At 36.9% G+C, this 24,027-nt stretch overlaps 1 protein-coding gene across 4 annotated transcripts in view; it reads right to left on the bottom strand.

The window, feature by feature from the left end:
• The window catches only part of STK3 (serine/threonine kinase 3), a 271,666-nt gene that overhangs the window by 52,899 nt on the left and 194,740 nt on the right, over nucleotides 1-24,027 (bottom strand). For all 4 annotated transcript variants that reach the window (XM_064588079.1, XM_045896164.3, XM_045896166.3 and 1 more), the window contains one exon: nucleotides 14,254-14,429. In XM_064588079.1, the coding sequence (XP_064444149.1) occupies nucleotides 14,254-14,429 (176 nt within the window). The remainder of the gene's footprint in view (nucleotides 1-14,253; nucleotides 14,430-24,027) is intronic.

The following is a 24,027-nucleotide window of genomic DNA, read 5'->3' as shown; positions in this document are numbered from 1 at the left end:
AAGGGGAACCCTCCTACACTGTAGGTGGAAACGCAAGCTGGTGCAGCCACTCTGGACAACAGTATGGAGGTTCCTCAAAAAGTTGAAAATAGAGCTACCATACAATCCAGCAAATGCACTACTGGGTATTTACCCCAAAGATACAAATGTAGGGATCCGAAGGGGTACATGCACCCCGATGTTTATAGCAGCAACGTCCACAATAGCCAAACTGTGGAAAGAGCCAAGCTGTCCATCAACAGATGAATGGGTAAAGAAGATGTGGTACACACACACACACACACACACACACACACACACACACACACACAGGAATATTATGCAGCCATCAAAAGGAATGAAATCTTGCCATTTGCAACATGGATGGAACTGGAGGGTATTATGCTGAGCGAAATAAGTCAATCAGAGAAAGACATGTATCATATGACCTCACTGATATGAGGAATTCTTAATCTCAGGAAACAAACTGAGGGTTACTAGAGTGGTGGGGGGTGGGAGGGATGGGGTGGCTGGGTAATAGACACTGGGGAGGGTATGTGCTATGGTGAGCACTGTGAATTGTGTAAGACTGTTGAATCACAGACCTATACCCCTGAAAAAAAATAATACAGTAGAAGAAGAAGAAGAAGAAGAAGAAGAAGAAGAAGAAGAAGAAGAAGAAGAAGAAGAAGAAGGCGGCGAAGGCGAAGAAGAAGAAGAAGAAGAAGGAGAAGGAGAAGGAGAAGGAGAAGAAGATAGCAGGAGGGGAAGAATGAAGGGGGGAAATCAGAGGGGGAGACAAACCATGAGAGACTATGGACTCTAAGAAACAAACTGAGGGTTCTAGAGGGGAGGAGGATGGGTTAGCCCGGTGATTGGGTATTAAGGAAGGCACGTTCTGCATGGGGCACTGGGTGTTATATGCAAACAATGAATCATGGAACACTACATCAAAAACTAATGATGTAATGTATGGTGATTAACATAACATAAAAAAAAAAAAAAAAGAATGCTAGTGAGAGTCTTTGGCTATCCGTGACGTCTAATGCTCATAGCAAAGAGGAAGATGAGGGACAAGTTCTCCCTAGCTTGAAGAGAGCCACTGACCAAATGTAGTTTTGGTATTTTTGCCTTTTTGTGTAAGTTCTCTATATATTTTGGATATTAAGCCCTTATCAGATATGTCACTTGCAAATATCTTCTCCCTTTCAACAGGCTGCCTTGTTGTTTGGGTGATAGTTTCCTTTGCTGTGAAAACACTTCTTCTTTTGGTATAGTCCCAATAGTTTAATTTTGCTTTTGTTTCCCTTGTCAGAGGAAACATACCTAAAAAATGTTAGTATAACCAATGTCAAAGAAATTGCTGCCTACAATTTCTTCTAGTTTTATGGCTTCAGGCCTCATATTTAAGTCTTTAACCATTTTGAGTTTATTTTTTCATATGGTGTAAGAAAGTGGTCCAGTTTCATCATTGTGCATGTGGGTGTCCAGTTTTTCCAGCACCATTTATTGAAGAGACGGTCCTTTCCCTGTTGTATATTCTTGCCTTCTTCGTCATAATTGACCATATAAGCATGGGTTTATTTCTGGGCTTTCTATTCTGTTCCATTGATCTGTGTGTCTATATACTGTGCCAGTGTCATACTGTTTTGATTACTACAGCTTTGTAGTGTATCTTGAAATCTGGAATTGTGATACCTCCAGCTTCTTTTGTTCTCAAGATATCTTTGGCTATTCAGGATCTTGTGTGGTTCTATACAGATTTGATAAGGGACTCCTGGGTGGCTCAGTCAGTTGAGCGTCTGCCTTCAGCTCAGGTCATGATCCCAGGGTTCTGGAATTGAGTCCCACATCAGGCTTCCTGCTCAGCGGGGAGCCTGCTTCTCCCTCTGCCTGCCACTCCCCCTGCTTATGCCCTCCCCCCGCCCCCAACAAATAAATAAATAAAATCTTTGGGGGAAAAAAAAAAAACCAAATGTGATAAGTTACTTTCCTGATAACAATTCTGTACTGGCTATCCACTGCTCACAGGATTAAGGTTAAATACAAGCTAGAAGCAGCCTCAGCTTGCTGTTAAGTCTTTATAACCTAGATCATTCCTGCATCATATCCAATATTACTCTGTTCAGTAGGCATTATCTGCATTAAGACTGTTCTCTGGCCCAGCTGAAGTGTACAGAAATCCTTTTGTTTTGCTGGCAAAGCCAACTCATTCTGGACCCTGCACCTCTGCCCACCCCACGTCCGGAATACCTACTTTATTCTAATGGTCTTCAGTTGTGCTTCTACCCAGTTTGGTTTGGTGCTATGATTAAACCATCCTCTCCTTTTCTTGATTAGTGACTTTATCTTGGCATGCAAGCTAACCTCTTCACAAAGGCTCAGTATCATTGTAATTGTTAAGTAGTACTGAGCACTCTCTAAAGCATTATTACCTGGGTTCAAATTTTGGCTCTGCCACCTAGAAGCTATGTGACTTTGGCTACTGAACTAATTAATTTGTCCTTTAGTTTCATCAACTGCAAAAAAAAAAAAAAGGTGTGTGTGTGGGGGGGATAACAATAATACCTTCTGCAAAGGATCAATGTCAAGAAAGTACTTTGAACTATACTCAGCACATAGTAAACTCAATATATATTGGCTATTATTTTTAGTAATACCTAGTTTATTAGCTAGAAGCAAAAGGACAGAAAAACTCTGAGCAGTAAAATACATGCAAACCAACTGCACATACCACTTTGAACTTAAAGAACTGGTATTTAGGAAACAATGTCAGATGCTGAAGTTTTAAAGTTAATGCAGCTTCCTATCATGAATTACAGCAAAATAGGGCATAGTATCCTAATGAACGAAAGCTTGATAGTTTTAATATGGAGTCAAGAGAAAAAAAGTATAAATGATTCTAAACAAGGAAGAAATTCTCACAGATGAGAGCAACTTATAAAATAGAAAAGGAAGCTCACAGGTTGACTAAGTTCTGGAAAATGCTTTTAAAAATGACAACAAAGACAGGGACATCCACTCTCACCACTGTTACTTAACGTAGTACTGAAAGGCTAACCACAGCAATTAGACAACAAAAAGAAGTAAAACGCATCTAAATCAGCAAGGAAGAAGTCAAACTTTCACTATTTGCAGATGACATGATACTATATATAAAAAACCCGAAAGACTCCACCAAAAAATTTCTAGAACTGATAAACAAATTCAGTAAAGTCGCAAGATACAAAATCAATCTAAAAAATCTGTTGCATTTCACTACACCAACAATGAAGTAGCAGAAAGAGAAATTAAGCAATTGATCCCATTTACAATTGTACCAAAAACAATAAGACACCTAAGAATAAACCTAACCAAAAAGGTGAAAGATCTGTGCCCTGAAAACTATAAAACTCTGATAAACCTAACCAAAAAGGTGAAAGATCTGTGCCCTGAAAACTATAAAACTCTGATGAAAGAAACTCAAGATGACACAAAAAAACAGAAAGACACTCCCATGCTCATGGATTGGAAGAACCAATACTGTTAAAATGTCTATAGTACCGAAGCAATCTACACATTTAATGCAATCCCTATCAAAATACCAACAGCTTTTTTCACAGAGCTAGAACAAACAATCCTAAAATTTCTATGGAACCACAAGAGACCCTGAATAGCCAAGGCACCTTGAAAAAGGAAAAGCAAAGCTAGCGGCATCACAATTCTGGAATTGAAGTTATATTACAAAGTTTTATTACGAAACAGTATGGTACTGGCACAAAAACAGACACATAGATCAATGGAACAGAACAGAAAATCCAGAATAAACCCACAACTATATGGTCAACTAATCTTCAACAATGCAGGAAAGAATATCCAATGGGAAAATACAGTCTCTTCAACAAATGGTGTTGGGAAAACTGGACAGCCACTTGCAAAAGAATGAAACTGGATCACTTTCTTATATCATACCCCAAAATAAATTCAAAATGGATGAAAGACCTAAACATGAGACCTGAAATCATAAAAATCCTAGAAGAGAACATAGGCAGTAACCTCTCTGACATTGGCCGTAGCAATTTCTTTCTAGGTATGTCTCCTTTGGCAAGGGAAACAAAAGCAAAAATAAACTATTAAAAAATGGGCAGAAGATATGAATAGATATTTTTCCGAAGAAGACATCCAGATGGCCAACAGACACATGAAAAGATGTTCAACGTCACTCATCATCAGGGAAATGTACATCAAAACTACAATGAGATATCACCTCACAGCTGTCAGAATGGCTAAAATCAACAACACAAGAAACAAGAGGTGTTAGCAGGATATGGAGAAAGGGGAACGCTCTTGCACTTTTGATGGGAATGCGAACTGCTGCAGCCACTCTGGAAAACAGTATGGAGGTTCCTCAAAAAGTTAAAAATAGAACTACCCTCTAATCCAGCAATGGTACTACTAAGTATTTATCCAAAGGATACAAAAATACTAATTCAAAGGGATACATGCACCCTAATGTTTACAGCAGCATTATCTGTAACAGCCAAATTATGGAAACAGCCCCAGTGTCTATCAACTGATACATGGATAAAGCAGATGTGGTATATATACACGATGGAATATTACTCATCCATCAAAAAGAATGAAATCTTGCCATTTGCAACAATACGGATGGAGTTAGAGTGTGTAATGCTAAGTGAAATAAGTCAGTCTGAGAAAGACAAATACGGTATGATTTCATTCACATGTGGAATTTAAGAAATAAAACAAATAGGCAAAGGGGGAAAAGAGAGAAGCAAACCAAGAAACAGACTCTTAACTATGGAGAACAAACTGACGGTTACCAGAGGAGAGCTGGGTCGGGGGATGGGTAAAACAGGTGATGGGGATTACAGAGTGCACTTGTTGGGATGAGCACTGGGTGTTGCATGGAAACGCTGAGTCACTATACTGTACACCTGAAACTAATATTACACCATATATTAACTAGAATTTATATAAAAACTTAAAAAATGACAACAAAAATGGTGAATTTCTACCATATCTAAAGAGCTACTGTTAAATGCTGACTCCTAGACTGTTAAAAGGGTTGAACAATGACTTAATTTCCTTAACTCAGTTATTTAAAGAATATTTTTCTGTAAGATTCTACCTATAATACTATAATAAAAGAAAATGGAAAAATAGAATTTGCTTGCAGATATTAGCTGTAATTAACTGATTTCTGAAACTCAAGGGCAGCACTTATCTGTATCTTGTTTCTATTGTGCCTTATGCAGATATGCATAAGGGAAAGCTTTCATTGTTCAGAGTCAGGGAAAGAATGATTAAATGTTTAAAATCAAAAGTAAGGCAACTTCAGGAATTTTGTACCATCACTGAAGTTCTAACAGGACAGTAAATTTCTTTTCATCAAAGAATATAATCACTAAAATGATTAGCTGTTTTAGATCTTTCGTCCATTAGCAACAATAATTCACAATTAGACTACTCATTTCATTTGACTAGTTACTAAAAAAGCATGGCTGATTATTAGCTTTTTATCTATTTATACATTTATAACTTTGACTATTATGTAGCTTCACACGTTCTCACATTAATACAGAAAGTTAAAAACTAAACTGAAGGCCTGTAGAATTACAACTTGATACTCTAACCCAGGCTCCTGAGCTTTTTGTAAAACACCTTAATAATTAACAACAACTTTAATTATACTGCATACTGTATATCAACTTAAACATGCACTATTACTTAATTCATAAAGAAAAAATAGGTCCTTTATTAAGAACCACCAAAAATGTCTCTTCAAAATGAATTAATGAAATTAAGATATTTGTTTTCCAAAATTCTTTTATCTACTACTATATATTAGTTTCTGATTCCCTCTTTCATTTATCTCTTTAAGATCTGTCTATATTTACAGCAAGAAGATTTTTCTGCTACTGACAGATAAAATTATGAACCCAAACTAGTTTGGTTTTAAATCAAAGACGACTAGGTTTTGAATTAACAAAACAAAACAAAACCTATTATTTACTGGAAAGTCTTCCAACATAATGAATCCAACCTAATGAAACTTTTCTATTTTAATGAGTGAGAAGTACTATAGGGAAAAGTTGTCAACCTAACGTCAGGATGGGAGAGAATGGTGTCCTTCTTAGTTTAACTAGGCCAACAAATCTAATAAGCCCAAAAAGAACAGTATACTTTTAACTGAGAAAGATTATGTCGGGAAGTATGATGAAAGCTACTTACATAAAGGGTTCTGACACTAAGCTACCATGTATATTCTGAAAATATGAATTAAGTATGAAAGTACAAAGATAATTTCAGATTTAAAGAAATTTCATTTAAGTCAGTTTAAGTAAAAAACAACTCTTTTATTATCAACACAACCTGATATATGCATTACTAGTAACCTCAGTTAGTCTTAACAACTTATTTGAAATCTAATGGTTTATTTAAGAAGTAAGCACTATGGGACATCAGTCTTAAATTAAAAGGTGATAAATTATACTGTTCACTCTTTGATCCTAAATGCCACGATTGGTTCTTAACATCTCTTTTGATGTAATGATCCCAACAGTCCCCACTGCTTATTGACCAAACATTCAAAATGAGGTTATGAACAGAAAGCCCATATAGTCAAAATAACTTCCTCAGCCATCAAGATTAGCTATAACATATGTTTGGAGTATAATATCTTTGTTTTAAAATGTAAAGTAGCCAATTTTTCAACACAGTGTTCTAAATAAATGGCATTTTAAAAAGAACAAATTACTCTGAGAAAGTTTATGCTTGTTAGAATTCTCCTTGGTAAGCCATTTCTCTTTTTGCCATGTGCTTTAAACATCTTAATAAATTCCAACACGATGACAAGAAACCACACAGTGCACCTGCGCTTTCTATCTTAATTAATCCAATAAGTACAGGCCTGCTCACTTTAATTTGTAAAGGAAATGATGATATAGTCAGTTTTAACTTAAGGTATTAATTATCTAAATAAGCAGTATTAGCTTAATGTTCCAGTAGACCTTGCCCAGATACAACCACTAAATAACATTTTCTGAAATGATGGAAGTTTTAAGCAGCATATTTGTGAAGAAGGAAGCAAAATGCTCATTCTACCTGAGGGGGCCAAATGGATTAAATTATACTGAGGAACCAATGTAGCAGTTCAGAGACACTAAAGTTTTTGTTGACTTTAGCTACTATAGGATCAATTGAATTCAGCTTAATTGCCCAGTGACTAACTATTACCATTTTATTCCTACCTGTATATAACACCTATCTTTCAAGAAGGCCATTCTCCTTTCAAAACGAAGGTTATGACTGTCTGAAATGCCACAGGATACTGGTCAAAATCTTATAAAAATTCTACAGGGACTTCGACAATCACACGATAGAACTGTGCACGCGCCACACCATCTGTTGGACATGACTGCCAGCACAGATTTCGTGAGCTGGCAAAGGACTGAAATAGTCAAGAATTCTGCAAGTATTTCAAAGTGCAGGCTTCTCATTAATTTTAATTTCCTGTTGGCTCTACAAGGAAGGAGTGCATAGTGAAAGCACAATGTGCCACATACACTCAAGTTCATGCCACATGTACACCTGTAATCATAAACCCTTATCCAGGGCTCTCCACTAAAACACCGGAGAGTCTGTGTTTATTTCTTCTTTACCCCAGAAGAAATAAATCTGAAATATCTACAGTTATCTTTTCATACTTTGTTAATACTCTTGGAAACATCTGGAAATACTTGACAATAATCACTTAATTAATGCAAAGCTAATCGATGACAATATGCTTAAATACTTCACTCGACTGAAGTGGTTTCCTCAGTCCACACAACTAGGGACTGAAGAGGACAAGAAGTTCTTTGACCAAGGAGTCCACAAGGGAAACTTCTAGCTAACATCTCTTTGAACAAGACAGAGCAGATGATACCAGGCTCCTACTCCGGTAAAAAGTGGTGATGCCTCGGGCTTCAGTCTTCACCTCAGGCTGTCAGCAGGGCCTGTGTCGCTGATGGCTTTCCAAAGGGCTGACGTCGCTACAAGCGTCTGTCTGCATGGGCTCGCGTAGTCCACCGCTGTCTCCCCTGTGGACCCTGTCTAACTGCTGGCTGCTGGAGGAGGGTGAAAAGATCCTGAGAAAGAAACATTTCTCCAGAACAAGGGACGATTCCTAAAATACACAGGGTGGCTCCAGGAGCACCTTCTCTGGGTTTGCTGCTTTCTGTGTTTTGCAGCAGTGAGGTGTTTGTTTGCAAACACCATTTGTTTCCCTAGAACACAAACTTGCCAATCCAGGAATCGTGTAAAGTCTGAGGCAAATTTATACTCGGAGGGGAGGACTTTTTTTTTTTTTCCCCCCTCCGCTACCATTACTGAGACTCTTCCTCTAGTGCTGCTCTGGGTGATTCTTGTGTCCATTAGCCAAAAGAACAACACAAATTGAATAAATATTTAAGAATCATCGTAATCAAGAAAGGTTAACTTACATTTCAGTTTGAGTCAAAGACCAAAAAATGGCTGATTTACCTAATCCCTCTTATACTAGTAATTATTGTCAATCCAATTTTTTTCATTTTTAAAAATTGGAACCAATATAGTAGGTTAACAGATGGCTTTTAAAGTTTTTGTTCTTATTCCAAAATCTTTACGTTACCCAAAATATATCTATTTAAGTATGATACTGTAATTTCTGCAAAACATGATCTACACGCTCTCTATTTAACACTAAACAATCTGGATGCTAAGGCTGTTTGGAAATAATTCTAACAAAAACTGAAACATCAGACTAGTGCTATAATAAACAGATTTGCCTTTTACATTTGTTTTAGGAATCTTCATAGGCACACCCTTTATAAACAGAATGTTTTTTAGGAGAGTTAAAACAACTGGCTCAATTAGCCCAAATATATTTTATCCTCTCTTTGTATTACCTCCGAATTGGTGAAATCATAAATTAATACTCCCATCATCTCATTACAACCAGGAACACTGACATGAAACAACAGTTCACAGAAAATCCAAAAGACAAATGCTTAAAGAAAATATACAAATTATGATGCATATAGGCTTTAAGAAAAATAATGCTTCCTACCTACTCTGCACATTTGTCTAGCAAGTACCTTTCTGAATAAGCTTTGTCCTTTAGGAACATGCCCCGAATACTACAAAAGACAATGAAGTGTTCTCTTTGATTTTTCTTTCTTGAAACCTGTTTTCCTCAATGCAAAAAGATAAGCCTTCTATGTGCTGAAATATGGTCAAAACAACTTCGGTTGTTTTAAGCAACTTCTACTTAATAGACATAGAAACCACATAAAACCCTAGTCCTTTTGGAAGGTAGCCTTGAGACACATCATAAAGTGGGAAGATAAACACATAAACCTGAGCACACTTTATATTTTGATGAGTCACATTTTTTAACATTCTGTATCTAATGTATCATGGGATGAATAAGACCAGACTTCTCTTATCATTACCAGCTGGTGTTTTAAGTGGAAATCTGTCTTTGCTTTAAGTCCATTTCCTTACTTTGTAAGCAAAGGATTCCATCAAACCCCTTCCACTTTGTCCCGCCTTTGTTTCCTCTTTTCCTACTCCTTTAGCCCCTCTCTCACACTGTTCTTTGTCTTCTACCACGTTCACCAGACTCTTGGCAATTCTTTATTCATCCCCTCGTAATCCTTCCTTTATTCATCTCCTCTTTATACCCATTTACATTCCCCTCAGTAGCTGTGACAACATTTTCCACTTTCCTCAAAGTGATGAGAGTTGAGCAGTTCCAGCTGACAGGTGCATCAATGCTGCAGAAGAAAGATCTGCTCCAGTAACTCTGTCCCTGCCTGCCCCCCAACTCCCCTTTTAAGGCTACATGCCCTGTATACATCAGAAAAGAAATAGTTCTGCAGAAACTGGTCCAGTCATGACCGCTTAAAGCCTCTTTCCTACTGTGAGGGCATTTTCCTTTCTTTCTTTCCTTTCTTCTTCTTCTTTTTTTTTAACTTTTACCTTCTACTATCCAGTTCCTCACCTTAACCAAAAGCATTATTCTTTAATCTAGTAAGACAGCTATTTGTTTTTAATCTTTTCTAATGTCTCCTACACTTACTCCTGTCTTTGTTGTTTCTTTTCTACTTTATTACCATATTATTTCAAGGCTGCTTCATGTAACTGATTTCCCTTACCTCTAGTCTTTTCCTATTAATCAATCCTGCATGCTACCATCGAGATTAATATTCTAAAACACTTTCATCATGTCACTCTCCAACTTAAAAACCTTCAGTGGTTTTCTACTGTCTAGGAAATAAAAATTCAGACTTTACAATCTTCCTTGCAAGGCTTCGACCATCTGAGCCAGACCTACCTTTCCACTTTATTTATCATATCATTCCAAATGAACTTGAAAGTCCAAATTCATTTTCATCCAATACACCTTGTGGTTTCCTACTTCAAAATGTTTTACTACACACATCATTGTTTGTAGCTCCTGCCTTCCCTCCTTCTGTTACCGTTACCCATCTTTCAATGCTTACAGTGCCCTCCCACAATATAATTTCACAAACTACTCCAGCCTCTACCAAGTCCCTGCTTACGTAAAACCACACGATATTTGAATTATTGCTGTGGGTTTGAATTAATTTATATCTTAACTTTATAAATTTATTTACCTATAGTGCCCAGCACAATCCAAAGCAGAGAGTAGAACATTTGTTAAATTAGTTTAATGTTTTTGAACAGATTTCGGAGTTTTCTGATAGAAGGACTCCAAAATCTATGATGACTGACAGTGTTACCAAAAGTTTACTTATAGGAACTGGCCACTGGAAACTCAATGCTCTAATTCACAAAACCAGAATGAGCCTAAAAGGGACAGTGGAAAGCTACATGTCAAAAGCTGTGTGTGAAAATTTTAAAAGCTGGGTACTGAAATGGTCATTACCAAGATCACAAATGACCTCCAACTTCCTAAATTCAATATTCTAATATCTGTTGAATTTTAATTATGACAATTTCTAGTAGAATGTTTGCTTCCACCTTTTGACTACCATGAATAATGTTGCTATGAACATGAATGCACAAATCTCTGTTCAAGTCCCTGCTTTCACTTCTTTCGAGTATATACTCAGAAGAGAAATTGCTGGATCACATGGTAATTCTATGTTGAATTTTTTTGAGGAATGCCATATTGTTTTCCACAGCAGATGAACCATTTTACATTCCCACCTGCAGTGCATAAGGAAGGGCTCCACTTTCTCCGTATTCTCACCAACACTTATTTGCTCTCTTTCTCTGGGTTTATATAATATCCATCTTGATGAGTGTGAAGTGGTATCTCACTGTGATTTTTTGATTTGCATTTCCCTAATGATTAGTGATACTGAGTGTCTTTTTATTTGTCGCCCACTTGTGTATCTTCTTTGGAAAAATATTTGAGTCCTTCACTCATTTTTAACTTGGTTGTTTGTTTTTTTGCTGTTGAGTTGTAGTAGTTCTTTATATATCCTGAATGTTACCCCTTGCCAGGTATGTGATTTGCAAATGTTTTCTTCCATTCCATGGGTTGCCTCTTCACTCTATTGATAGTTTTCCTAGGTGTACAAAATCTTAATATAGCCTAGTTTATCTATTTTGTTGTTGTTGTTGTTCCCTGTGCTTTTGGGGTCATTCCCAAGAAATTATTGCCAAATCCGATGTCATAAAGATTCTCTTATGTTTTCTTCTAAGAGTTTTATATTTAGTTCTTATGTTTGGATCTTTAATTCATTTTGAGTTAATTTTTGTACATAATGTAAGGTAAGGGCCCAACCTCATTCTTTTGCATGTGGCTAACCAGTTTTCTCAGCATCATTTCTTTGACAAGGCTGTCCTTTCCCCACTGAATGGTCTTGGTACCCTTGTCAAAAACCATTTGACTATAAATGGGACAGTTTATTTCTGGGCTCTCTATTCTACTCCATTGGTCTATATGTCTGTCTTGTTTTGATTACTGTAGCTTTGTAGTAAGTTTTGAAAGCAGTTAAGTATGAGATCTCCAACTTCATTTCTCCTTTTCAAGATTGCTTTGACTATTTGAGTCCCTTGAAATTCCAATATGAATTTTAGGATGGATTTTTCTATTTCTGAAAAGAAAAGTCACTGGGATTTTGACAGAGATTACACTAAATCTGTAGATTGCTTTGGACAATACTGACATCTTAACAATATTAAATCTTGTAATCCATGAACACGAAATATCTTTCCATATATTGGTGTCTTTTATTTCTTTCAGCAACACTTTGTAGTTTTCAGTGTTTTAAGTCTTTCACCTCCTTGGTTAAGATTATTCCTAAGTATTCATTCTTTTTGATGTTGTTATTAATGGACACTGTGCAGGTTCTAGGCATAGGTCTGAAGAGGCCATACAACTTCCGCTGTCACCCTCTTGGTAGGCTGCTACCACCGCATAAAAATGCCAGGCTTGCCTGATAGCATCATATGGCCTAGCCTAGTGTGGGCCCCACTGCCAGACATGAGAGTGAGGTAATTTTAGAGAGATCATTCAGATCCAGTCAAGCTGCCAAATGAGAGACCCCAGGTGAGACCAGCAGAAGAACCACTCAGCTGAACTTAGTCACAATGCACACCCACAAAATTGTGAACAAATAAAAAGTTGCTATTTTAAGCCACTAAGTTTTGGGAATGGTAGCAAAGACTAACTGAAGCAGAATTAAATCATTTTACTTGCTCTTTCTTAACCAAGATAACTTATTCATTACTTTCTAGCTCATTTCAAACTGTTTCCCAGGCTATTAAGATTTATTCCAACTGAGACAAGACAGAGTTCTTTGATGCTAAACACTTTACATAATTCATCATGTTCGTGAATGATTTAAAGCTTGAATGTCAGCATTCTAAATAATTTATGATTTTTTAAAAAGTAGATGGCTTAAAATGAAATCTTACCAGAACTACAGATAATACAGATTTTCTTTTCTTTTCTTTTTTTTTTTTTAAGATTTTATTTATTTACTTGACAGAGAGAGACACAGCGAGAGAGGGAACACAAGCAGGGGGAGTGGGAGAGGGAGAAGCAGGCCTCCCGCCGAGCAGGAAGCCTGATGCGGGGCTCGATCCCAGGACCCTGGGATCGTGACCTGAGCCGAAGGCAGACGCTTAACGACTGAGCCACCCAGGCGCCCCCAGATTTTATTTTCTAATATCTAACTTCAAAATTGAAAAAACAAAAATAAGCAGATGTTACAATTAATGTTTTCAGGCAAACTTGTGCCAGTGCTAATATTTGCTAGCAAGTCATACTAACTACACTGGGGACAGATTTTGAAACTTTAGTATCATAGGATTATTTAAAAGCACAAATAATCACAATATTAAGGAGAAAAGTACTTAACATCAAAATATTTATAATCCCAAAGCATTTAGAGGCATATTGATGAAGCAAAACGGCTTATTATTACTTAAAAATTTTAAAGATAAATATATCTAAAATTCTATTCACTTATAAATGTATTAATATATATAGCTATAAAGGATTGTACTTATTTTATGTAGAAAAAATCTTACAGAACAGAACAATATGTACAAGTAACATTATTTAAAACATGCTAAAGTAAAAATTTACTTCAAAAAAACTTCTACTCCATCAAAGAACTCATTTTGAGAATTTACTCCCTCAAGATGTGGAAACAGTTGCTTCAGAACTGTATACCTATAATATACACATTTCTTTAAAAGAAATGAATAAAAAGGAGCAGGGCAGAAGAAATAAAGAGAAAATATAACAAAGAAGCAATAAGGCACAGTTTTATATTGACATTTACATGCTAACTAGATATACAATAGGACTATTATTTCTGACAAACCAAGTGGAATTAACACTTACTCAAGTAGAAATTAATTCAATTAACTTTCAAAGTTGAGGCAAATGTCTTAAGTCTATGTCATAAATACCTTTGCATCATTTATTTTGGAAACTGAATTTACTGTCAGAGTATCTCATATTTGCATTACTTTAAAAACATTTTTTGACATAGTTGTTATTTTAAAGAGTCCTAAACATTTCTCTAAATTTGGGCTCTGATATAAGCAATTATTTACATTTCTCTGCAAGTGCCTGTCTACAAGCAAACTACAGTTTCACCATTCCTCTATCCACATATATAGCTATATGCTGAATATTAATACACAGTCTAAATTTTATAAAAACACACAAACTGTGCTTCTCAATGTGATGGTAAAATGAAGAAGGATAAAACACAAATGGAAGAATTAAAATGTACTTACAAAGTCAAAGTCTCCATCTTGAGGAACTTTCCAGTTATCAGGAAAAACATTTTTGGACATAGGGAAGGGTTCATGCATGTTCTGATTACAGTTTTCATGACTCTTATTCTTGAAGTCCTGTTTATCAAAGTAGTCCATGAAAGACGGTCTTTGTACTTGTGGTGAAGTTGCATTTCCTTAGGTAAATAAAGAACACAGGGAGGGTATAAATTTTTATATTTAAAGAAGTATGGCTCTTATTGAAGTATGAAGGTTTTTTTTATTCAGCAATATAATACATTTGCACTGGTCAGATTCAAGGCCAATACTGTCAATTTAATGAAGAACAAAGTAAAATGAAACAATGAAAAAACAAAAATAGCCAGGCCACATAAGAATTCAACTGATGATCAGGCAGAGAGCTACAATATTCTTAGATCATAGAAACACTTCAGAATTTTGGCAAGAATTATCATAATTTTATTAAAAATCATTTCAAGTATATTTGAAATTTGTCAAATGAAGTAAAATGTTAAAACCTAAGTGTTTAGTTGTAAATATGTAAGCTTGCATTGTTATTGTCATTGTGCACCACTATAAACTAAAGAAGTTATAAGGACTTACCCAGGTTTATCTTAAATGTCTTCCTTCTGGTCTTTCCAGCTGATTCCACCTCATCCTGGACTCCCATGGTTTCACCTACCATATTTACGTCTGACTCTTAACTCCCAGACCTTGCTTCTAAGTTCTATTTCTAGAGTTCTGCCATATTTTTTTTTAAGTCAGAAAACCAATTTTTTTATTTCTAAAGCTCGCTTCTAAGTTCTATCTCTTTCCTGCTGCTTACTATTGGACACCTCATCTGAGGTGAGTTATTGTTACCTCAAACCTCCCAGTTCTAAAGCCAAAGCTAAGTTCTAAAGCTCAATGTCCATAAGGCTCACCCATGTTGTAGCATGTGTTAGAATTCCTTTCCTTTTTAAGCTAAATAATATTCCATTGTATGTATATGTCACATTTTGTTTATCCATTTATCTGGCAATGAATACCTGAGTTTTGACTATCGTGAATAATGCTGCAATGAACATTGCATCTTTTGACTATCGTGAATAATGCTGCAATGAACATTGGTTGTATAAGTAGCTCGAGACCCTGCTGATTATATGTTTTTAAGGTAACTATTCTTTTAAGTTAACCAAGTTTTTCTCTATACATCTGCAGATCTTTATTTGCAAGTGATGTTATTTTTTAATACCTACCCAGAGGCCTTTTTCATTTTCTCACTGGTGTTTTGATGGTTGAATGTAATCCCTGATCAAGTGAGTCATTACGATTCAATGTAAGCAAACAAGAATAATTATTAGTAAAAGTAATGTTTTTTATTTTTAGCCTATGAATTATGCCTTTTATATATTTTTTTGAGCTTACCTTTTCATTAAACTGTAAGTTCCCTAATGTAGGAACCCAAATCCTTTACCCAAATAATTTCACAAATAACTACGATCATCAATGAGTGTTTTTGATTATCCACCCAGATGTTCAACATCGATGGCATGAGGAAGAGCTAATGAGATGGTATGTGGCTTTTCAACATCATTACTTTTGAATTAGTAGAGGCTGCTAGTATTTCTTTACTAGCAACTGTCTATTGGCAATAATAAATTTGAGAAATTGTGACTACTACAATTTTTAGAATGATCTGTCCCAGTAAAGTCAGAAGGAATCTGATATTCAGAATATGCATGTGTTAGTGGAAAAAAAAGAAACAAAAAACTGTTTATCTGAAGACTCATTCTTGAGGGGAGGGGGGGTGGGGGGGTGGGTTAGCCTGGTGATGGGTATTAGAGAGGGCACGTATTGAATGGAGCGCTGGGTGTTATATGCAAACAATGAATCATGGAACACTACATCAAAAATTAATGATGTAATGTATGGTGATTAACATAACATAATAAAATTAAAAAAAAAAAAAAAGACTCATCCTCCAATTAAAGCTGCTCAGGCTTTAGAAGGCTTGAAAATAAGTGTGACAAGACATCTGGGACCCAAATGGTACTTCCTGAAAAGATACTGAGGCATTCCATCAAAATTAGGATAGTATAAAACATCAATAGTCACAGTAAACTTTCAGGACTTAGAACATTCTCATATCTCAAATACAAAATCCATGAAAAAAGAACTCCTTAGGGGCAGTGTATCAAGATAACAGCCAAAGCTGCCTTTAGATTCCCTGTCGGAGCAGACTTTAGTGGTATGTTAAAAATGAACAAAATACAGGAGAAAAGGTATATTTTAATGATCAACACATGTAATATAAAGATTTTGTGTTTATGATACTTTATCTTCAACTTTCCTCCCTAAAATCTCCTTCTGTTAAAAAAAGAAATCAGTTAATCCGACAAGGTTAAATTACTGACGTTTGGATGGGACATACACGTTCCATTAACATTTTCAACAGATTTTAAGAACCCTCAATTCATCTCTGGGCCTTATCATTATAAGACATCTTTCTCAATCTTTGGAATTGAAATTTGGTTCCTATGGCAACCTTTTATTCCAAATTAAATCCAGGAATTTCATCTCAATTATTCTCCACCTGTACCCTTTGTATGAGAATAAAAACGAAAATATTACAAGTGTAGCTCAGTAAATTTTCTATAAAATAACTGAGTAAATCAAATGATCGAGGGAAGAAAGATACTCCCTCAAATAAAACCTTTCTTTGCTCAGTATTCTTTTCTTTTTTTCCTTTAGGAATAATTTTATAACAGGATTATTTATTTGTGTTGTAAGTTCTTATTTTAACCAGCTACTCTTAGGATGGGTTACATGTACAAAGATCTCAAAACTTTGACATTTGGTACAAGACAGAGTTAGCAATGTTTATATAGTAAAATCAGAATCAGAGAGAGTAAAAATGGGTTCATTGGGAACTAATTCCTGGGAAAGTAAGAAATCCATGAGGATCACAATTACTAGCCGCATCTGACAAATACAGAGAATGTTTCATTGAAGCAAACTTCTAGATAGCATCCTTTAAAAAAGAAATTTCGCATATGGAGGTGCTTTGAGAAAAACAAAACAAAACAAAAGCATATTACGACACCATGAATCCACCGAGGAAGACAGCTCTCCCTGACCCCTGCTCCTTCCGGCTTCCTCCACCAGGCCAGGCTCACACTGCTCTTTGTCCCTTTCCTTCCGATCAACACTGGCTTCATCACAGAGACTCTAGCCAGCCTTCCTTGTTTTCTTCTCACCTAGGAGGTATGAAACTCTTCATCCCAGAATCTTCACCAGTGTGCTGGTGCTGCACTGTAAGAGTCGGGATCTTTGGATATACCAGTGACTCTTAATTCAGACCTCTGTATCTGAGTAAATACAAGATTAATCTTTTCTTATTGGAAACTAATATTTATAGAGTAGCTATTCTAATAGGGCCTACATTTTAAGAGCAGCAACATGCACAGGAAAGGGGAGGAGAAAAATAAAATCTCTGAAGTTGCTCTTCCAATACAGAGAATAAAGTGGAGGAAATCTTTAGTCATTATAAAAACCTTCACAACAAAAAGCAAGATGGGCTTGGTAGGCACTTCCTTTAGAGATGCAGAGTAAGGAAAAAGGATAAAGCCAGACAGTATTCTTGCCTGCAATGAGTCAGAAAAGTAAAAGCATGGTCAGAAATGAGTAGTGACTATAAAAAAGGGAAGAGACAGTCTGAAGAAAAAAAACCACTAAGAAATTTCATCCCGGGAATCTACACTTAACATCCCAACAGTCCTGTGCTGGTCCTAACTCTGTCTTAATCAGGAGCTTCTATCATGAGACATATGAGCCAGCAATTGTGTCCCAGGGTCTCAAACTGAAAAATCTGCCTACCTAATATCTATAGACCCTCCCTTCTTTGAGGAGAGGAATGGCCGGGTAACACAATTCTGGCCAATGACACGAAAGAAGAGGATTTCTGGGAAAGCTCTATTTTCTTGTTATGGGTTCTACCCCACCCCATTTCTTCTTGCTCTTTCCTCCTGCCTGGATGCCTGGAATGTAGACTTGATGGCTGAAGATTTAACAGTTATTCTGTAAGCAGGAGGACAAGGGAAGAGTAATACCTCAAAATGGTGTCACAGAAACAATCTGTAATGACAGCATGAAATCACTCTATCAATGCAGGACACTCTGTTTTTGGATTTCTTATTAAATGAGAAAAGAAATTAATCCTATTTTGTTAAAACCACTATTATTTGGGTTTTGGGTACATAGAGCCAACTTCAGTCCCTAACTGATACTTTTCTGTTCCCAAGTGGAGGACTTAGGAACTGGTAGTTATACGACAGGAACACCCCAATTTGAAACCTGAAATCTACTATTCTACACAGTGGTTTAATTTTCACTGCGTTTCAGATACACCATAATTTTAAGTGTCTTTTACAGGCTGGCTTAAAAACCTATGGTAAAATGCCTGTTGGGTTCCACACTCAAAATTTTGGAAACTAACCTGTTCCTAAGTTAGAAATAAACATTCCCAGAGAGAGTTAACAAAAGTCTAAAAACCAACTTAAATGAAAGAAGGCAGTCTATTGCATTAGATTTTTCTTTTTGGATGACTTTATAACAATTATGCTGATACATAATTTTTTACTCAAATGTATGTGCTTATAGTTCCAAATATTTTCCATTAATTTAAGACAGTATTAACATTTAGAACTTATCTTTGTTATATGTAAAGAAAATTTTAAAAACAACTTTTGAAAATTTCTAAGGACAAAAATAGGTTAGGTTTGTTTTAAAAGTTATGGGGTGGGGGGCAGCTGTAATTGCCTAGTAATGTTTCACTACACAATGTCAAACACATGCCCACGGCATGCAACGCAGTCTCCATGGAGATGCATATTCACAGAAGTGTGGGACAGACAGGATGATGTTTCTGACTTACAACTTATTTTTTAAAAAAGGAAAAAAAAATAGTAGGTCCTTCAACAGAAGAGTGAAGCACAAAGTCTCGAGGTTGTAAGCTCTGTCTTACGTGATTATGGTTGCTATGGCAAATACTTTTTTTAAACACAGAAAGAATAGTCACATTAAATTGACAACAATTTCTCCAGTTGCGGCTGAATTCTGACCCCAGCCTATAAAAATATATTTTTATTTTAATAATAAATTTAATGTTCCAAATGACCTCGTTCCTTAATTTTGGCCCCAATTCCTTCAACTACTTGCTGTGGAACTAAAAATTCTGTAGCAATAAAGAATAAAATAATCACCACTCAATCCCTTTGTGCATGTGGAATTTTAAAGAAAAAAAATGCTTTCCTTCTCCTTCACACACTCCCCAGAACATGTGCAAGGAAACAAAATTGTGTGAATATAATACCTGGAGCAAATAGCCAGTCTACCCACAATTAGTCATTAACTTTCTTAATTTGCACACGTCTTCTAAACAGGTAAAATGCCTTCATGGAAATTTAAATATAGAAAGGAATTTCTAAAATACTTTAACAAAATGTATTTTGTTTAATTTTTAATTTTTTAACATAATTATGACAAAGACACTTAAGTATAGGGAATAAAACAACAATTAATCACAACTTTAGCATAAGATATTTCGACATCAAAGGGATTTATGAATATTACCTAATTTGTTCTTCTAAAAATATTTTAAGATGTGGGTGTTCCACCTGATTAATGATCTTGGAAATATGTCCTTTAATTTGTTGCCAAGAGTATGGTGAGTACATATAAAAACCAGGATGTTAATACAGAAGCTACTGACATCAGCTTTTTCTTAACTTCATCAGACTATTTTAAAACAAAGGAGGATACAAACAACATGGAGAAGATCCAGAGGCTGTTCATAAAAAAGATTAAAAGCTTAGAAAATAATACCCACACAAAGGTTAAAGGGACTGAAGTGAACAGCCAGAAAAAGTCTGAAGATACAATTTAATAAGTATCCAAGTGTATATGAAGGGTTCTTCCACAGAAAATAGTGACCAGCTGTTTTCCATCTTCAATGAGGGCAGAATAAAGGGAAACAGACAGATTGAAGCCCAAGGATTTTAGTTAAATAAAAGGGATGATTTCCTGTGTGAGTAATGACCAGTGTAATGGCCATTGTGTGTCTATGGAAACCCTTTCTTCAGAGGCCTTCACAAGAAAGATTTTCATTTGTACAAGGAAGACTCCTATTTACATGCTTGTCTGTGCTTTTGCTAGTAAAAGAGGTATCCTATGACCAAAATACTACACTAACAGGTCCAAACCACTGTAGCCACACATTAGCTGGATAATTTGTACCTCTGTAAAGGAAAACCAAGGGCTGCTAACTACCCAGTATTATTATGGGTATTTGCACCCAGCTGCAGTGGGGAGCTGTAGTTTACTGTTGTCACCCTTATTGTTACGTCATGCGCTAGATCAATCTTAAAGATGCTTATAAGATGCATACGGCATCAGTTAAAGATGCACACAGAAGTTTTTCATGAAAGAATGGTAAGATCTCTGATGTGGGAATGGGATTTCCCCTACATACTCTGGTTAATTGTTTCTTCACAATCAAATTCCATCCTTAGCAATTTACTCCTTTGGCCCAAAGCTCTGTAATTTGAGGGGGAACTTATGAACATAAAACATTATTAATCATTTTATAATAACGTATCTGATACTTTCCTAAAATAGGTTTGGGGAGGAAGAAGGAAGGAAAGGAACTGAACCAGGGCTTGGAGAGAAGATGTCACTAAACAAAGAATGGGACATGGAAGATGTTGGTCAGAGCAAATGGTCTCTCACTTACAATTTCATCCAGGGACATTAGATGAATGAGGGAACAGGAATATCCAATGGTCAGTCTCCCCTTCTTGGTACCTCTCCTAAACCCTTTCTTTTAAAATCAATCTAGAACCTATTTCCAGGATAAACTCCTAAAAATCTGAAGGAGAACCTAATTTTTTCTCTCTTAGTAATTAAGTGAAACTACATAAATGTACTGTCCAAAATGAAACAATAAACTGTGATATATTTTAAAAGTCACTATGTATTACAGGCATATGAAAAGAAGACATTTTAAAAATACATATTCAATTACAATTACTTAACCCAATATTTAATCATTGATAAAAAAAAGATAAACAGGTTATGAAAGGTTAATATAAATAAACAATGTAAAAACTAAACATGACCAGTTATTCCTCCACCCGCTCTTTTTTTTTTCCTTTTTTTAAGTAGACTCCACACCCAATGTGGAGCCCAATGCAGGGCTCAAACTCACCACCCTGAGACCAAGATGTGAGCTGAGCTCAAGAGTCGGATGCTTAACGGACTGAGCCACCCAGGCGCCCCTCCTCTACCCATTCTTAATACAACATGGCCTCCGTTTTGCTTTACCATCTGGCTCACTCTCTGCTGAATATGCTCCACTGTGTCTCCACCCTTCCTAAATATTCTAGGTAAGTTCTAGGCCCTAAGAGCCGAGTGAAACTGCTTATTTCCTCGTTCTAAAAAATGGTTATCAGTCCTAGCCACACCTCAGAAGTACCTGTACAGTTTTGCTGTTTTGATTTTTTGGGTTTTTTTATTATGTTAATCACCATACATTACATCATTAGTTTTTGATGAGGTGTTCCATGATTCACTGTTTGCGTACAACACCCAGTGCTCCATTCTGTACGTGCCCTCTTTAATACGCATCACCAGGCTAAGCCATCCCCCCACCCCTTCCCCTCTAGAACTCTCAGTTTGTTTCTCAGAGTCCATAGTCTCTCATGGTTCGTCTCCCCCTCTGATATCCCCCCTTCATTTTTCCCTTCCTACTATCTTCTTTTTTTTTTTTTTTTAAACATATAATGTATTATTTGTTTCAGAGGTACAGGTCTGTGATTCAAAAGTCCTACACAATTCACAGTGCTCACCACAGTACATATGTTTTATTGTTTAGAGATGCCCAGGCCCTACTCTGGTCTGCAGAACCCGCATCTCTGAGGGGCTACTGCTATGATGGACACTTGTGAGGTTAGTTACACGGACCCAGGAGCAGGATTTATCTTGTAAATCAAGCCCACTGCTCCGGCCTGTGGAGATCTCTGAGGATCCTGATCATGTCTTAAAATGTATTTTTATTTTGCTCCACTTCATGTCATTTGCAATTCTAACAGACTTTCATTCTATAGCTTCATCCAAGTTTCTGTAAAAAATGTTGAGCCCAGCCAGGGCTGACGCCTAAGCCCTGGGGTATCAATGAGAAATCTTCTCGTTGACAATTTATGATTTAACACTATGGTTGACTGAAATCTAGCAACCGCCGCATTGCCTCCGGAGAGCTAAACACTGCATTTCCCAGAACTCCCTGCACCTTATCCTGAATAATGCACTGTCTCATGAGTGGGAAAGCAAGAGGTGAGGCCGCGGCCGTGAGCCTCTGGCAGGCGCGGTTACGAAGCTGTCAGGGCCTGAGAGCAGCATGCCAGCATCCAGTCACCAGCCTCCCAGGTGCAGGAGCCCTGGTAGCGTTCACGTCCTGTAAGAGCAGCAGGGACTGAGCTCAGTCCGTAGTACTGAACTCCAGAGGCCAGTGGCAGCCTCTGGATTCACTGCCTTCCTGATGACAGCAGCCGCAGTAGGTTCCAGGCAGGGTCGCTTCTGGGAGGTAGGAGTCATTCCTGGAGGCCTGGTCTACACAGCCCTCTCCTCCAACCTTTTCACTGATTTTGTTAGTATTCACATCTCTGACTTCAATCTCTTTATGTTTAAAACACCTAGAGCAGTTTCTGTATCCTCCAATCAACCCTGACTGATACAAGCCTATTTAGGTATAACCGTTCAACCCTCACAGCAGAACTATCAGCTACTTCATACTACACAGTGTCTACAAGGATCTCTTCAGAGACCTTGTCAAATACCTTTCCAAACTCCTAAAACACAATATCCAAACCTAGCACTTCCTCTGACCTAGAAGCTTAGCAATGCTGTCTAAAAAAGGAAATAATATTATTCTGAGATGATTTGGTCCCAGCAACCTATGTGGAGTTATAATGATCCAGGTCTCCTTTCCTAAAGGATTCATAGATGTTTTAGACTCCTGTCCAAGAGGGATGTCAAGTTCACCAGCCCCTGAGTAATGATATGATTTGGGGGCCAAACCTGGGTCTATCGACTGGTTCCACCGCTTACTTGCTGTGAGGCCTTGGACGAATCACTTCACATTGCCAAGTCTCAGTTTCCATAGGGGCAAATGGTAGTAACAATGCTACTCTACAGGGTCCTTGTGCGGGGTCAGTGAGATCATGTATGCAAAGTCCTAAGCATAATGTTGGCCCATGCCAGACCCTCCACTGATGACAGCTATAATTTCAGAAATCCACACATTTTTTTCTGAAAATAAAAAATAATAAAATTCAAATTCACTCTTTCATGCTTCTGTGGTACTTTTTACCATCCTTCTCAAAGAGACATCAAATTTCACAAACAAGGTAATACAGTTCTCCAACCTGCAAGTTATCTCAACACATATTACTCATCATACTCCTACTTAAGAGATATCAGATCAGCTGAGTGCTCCCTCACCATTTCCTCCTCATCTTGCCATTCAAATCACTCACATTTATGTCTGTGCTACCTTGTTTATTTTGGAGGTCATTATTCTCTATAGAATCCCCTCTGGCTGTCTTACTGAATAACTAGAGCTGGAGCAAGGTCTTGGAGGAGGCAGGGGAAGGTGGGAGCAAGAGTTTGCCTTGGGAAGGAAAAGGACAGAGCCACTGAGCACAATGGCTCAACACGCGCAGTCCCAGGAAGAGCAGG

This window comes from Mirounga angustirostris, unplaced genomic scaffold, assembly GCF_029215605.1.
Source record: "Mirounga angustirostris isolate CCGP_5_RB_7025 unplaced genomic scaffold, mMirAng1.0.hap1 SCAF_4, whole genome shotgun sequence".
NCBI classification, from domain to species: Eukaryota; Metazoa; Chordata; class Mammalia; order Carnivora; family Phocidae; genus Mirounga; species Mirounga angustirostris.
The sequence above is the reverse complement of the archived record's forward strand: the minus strand, read 5'-3'. Positions and strand labels throughout refer to the sequence as shown.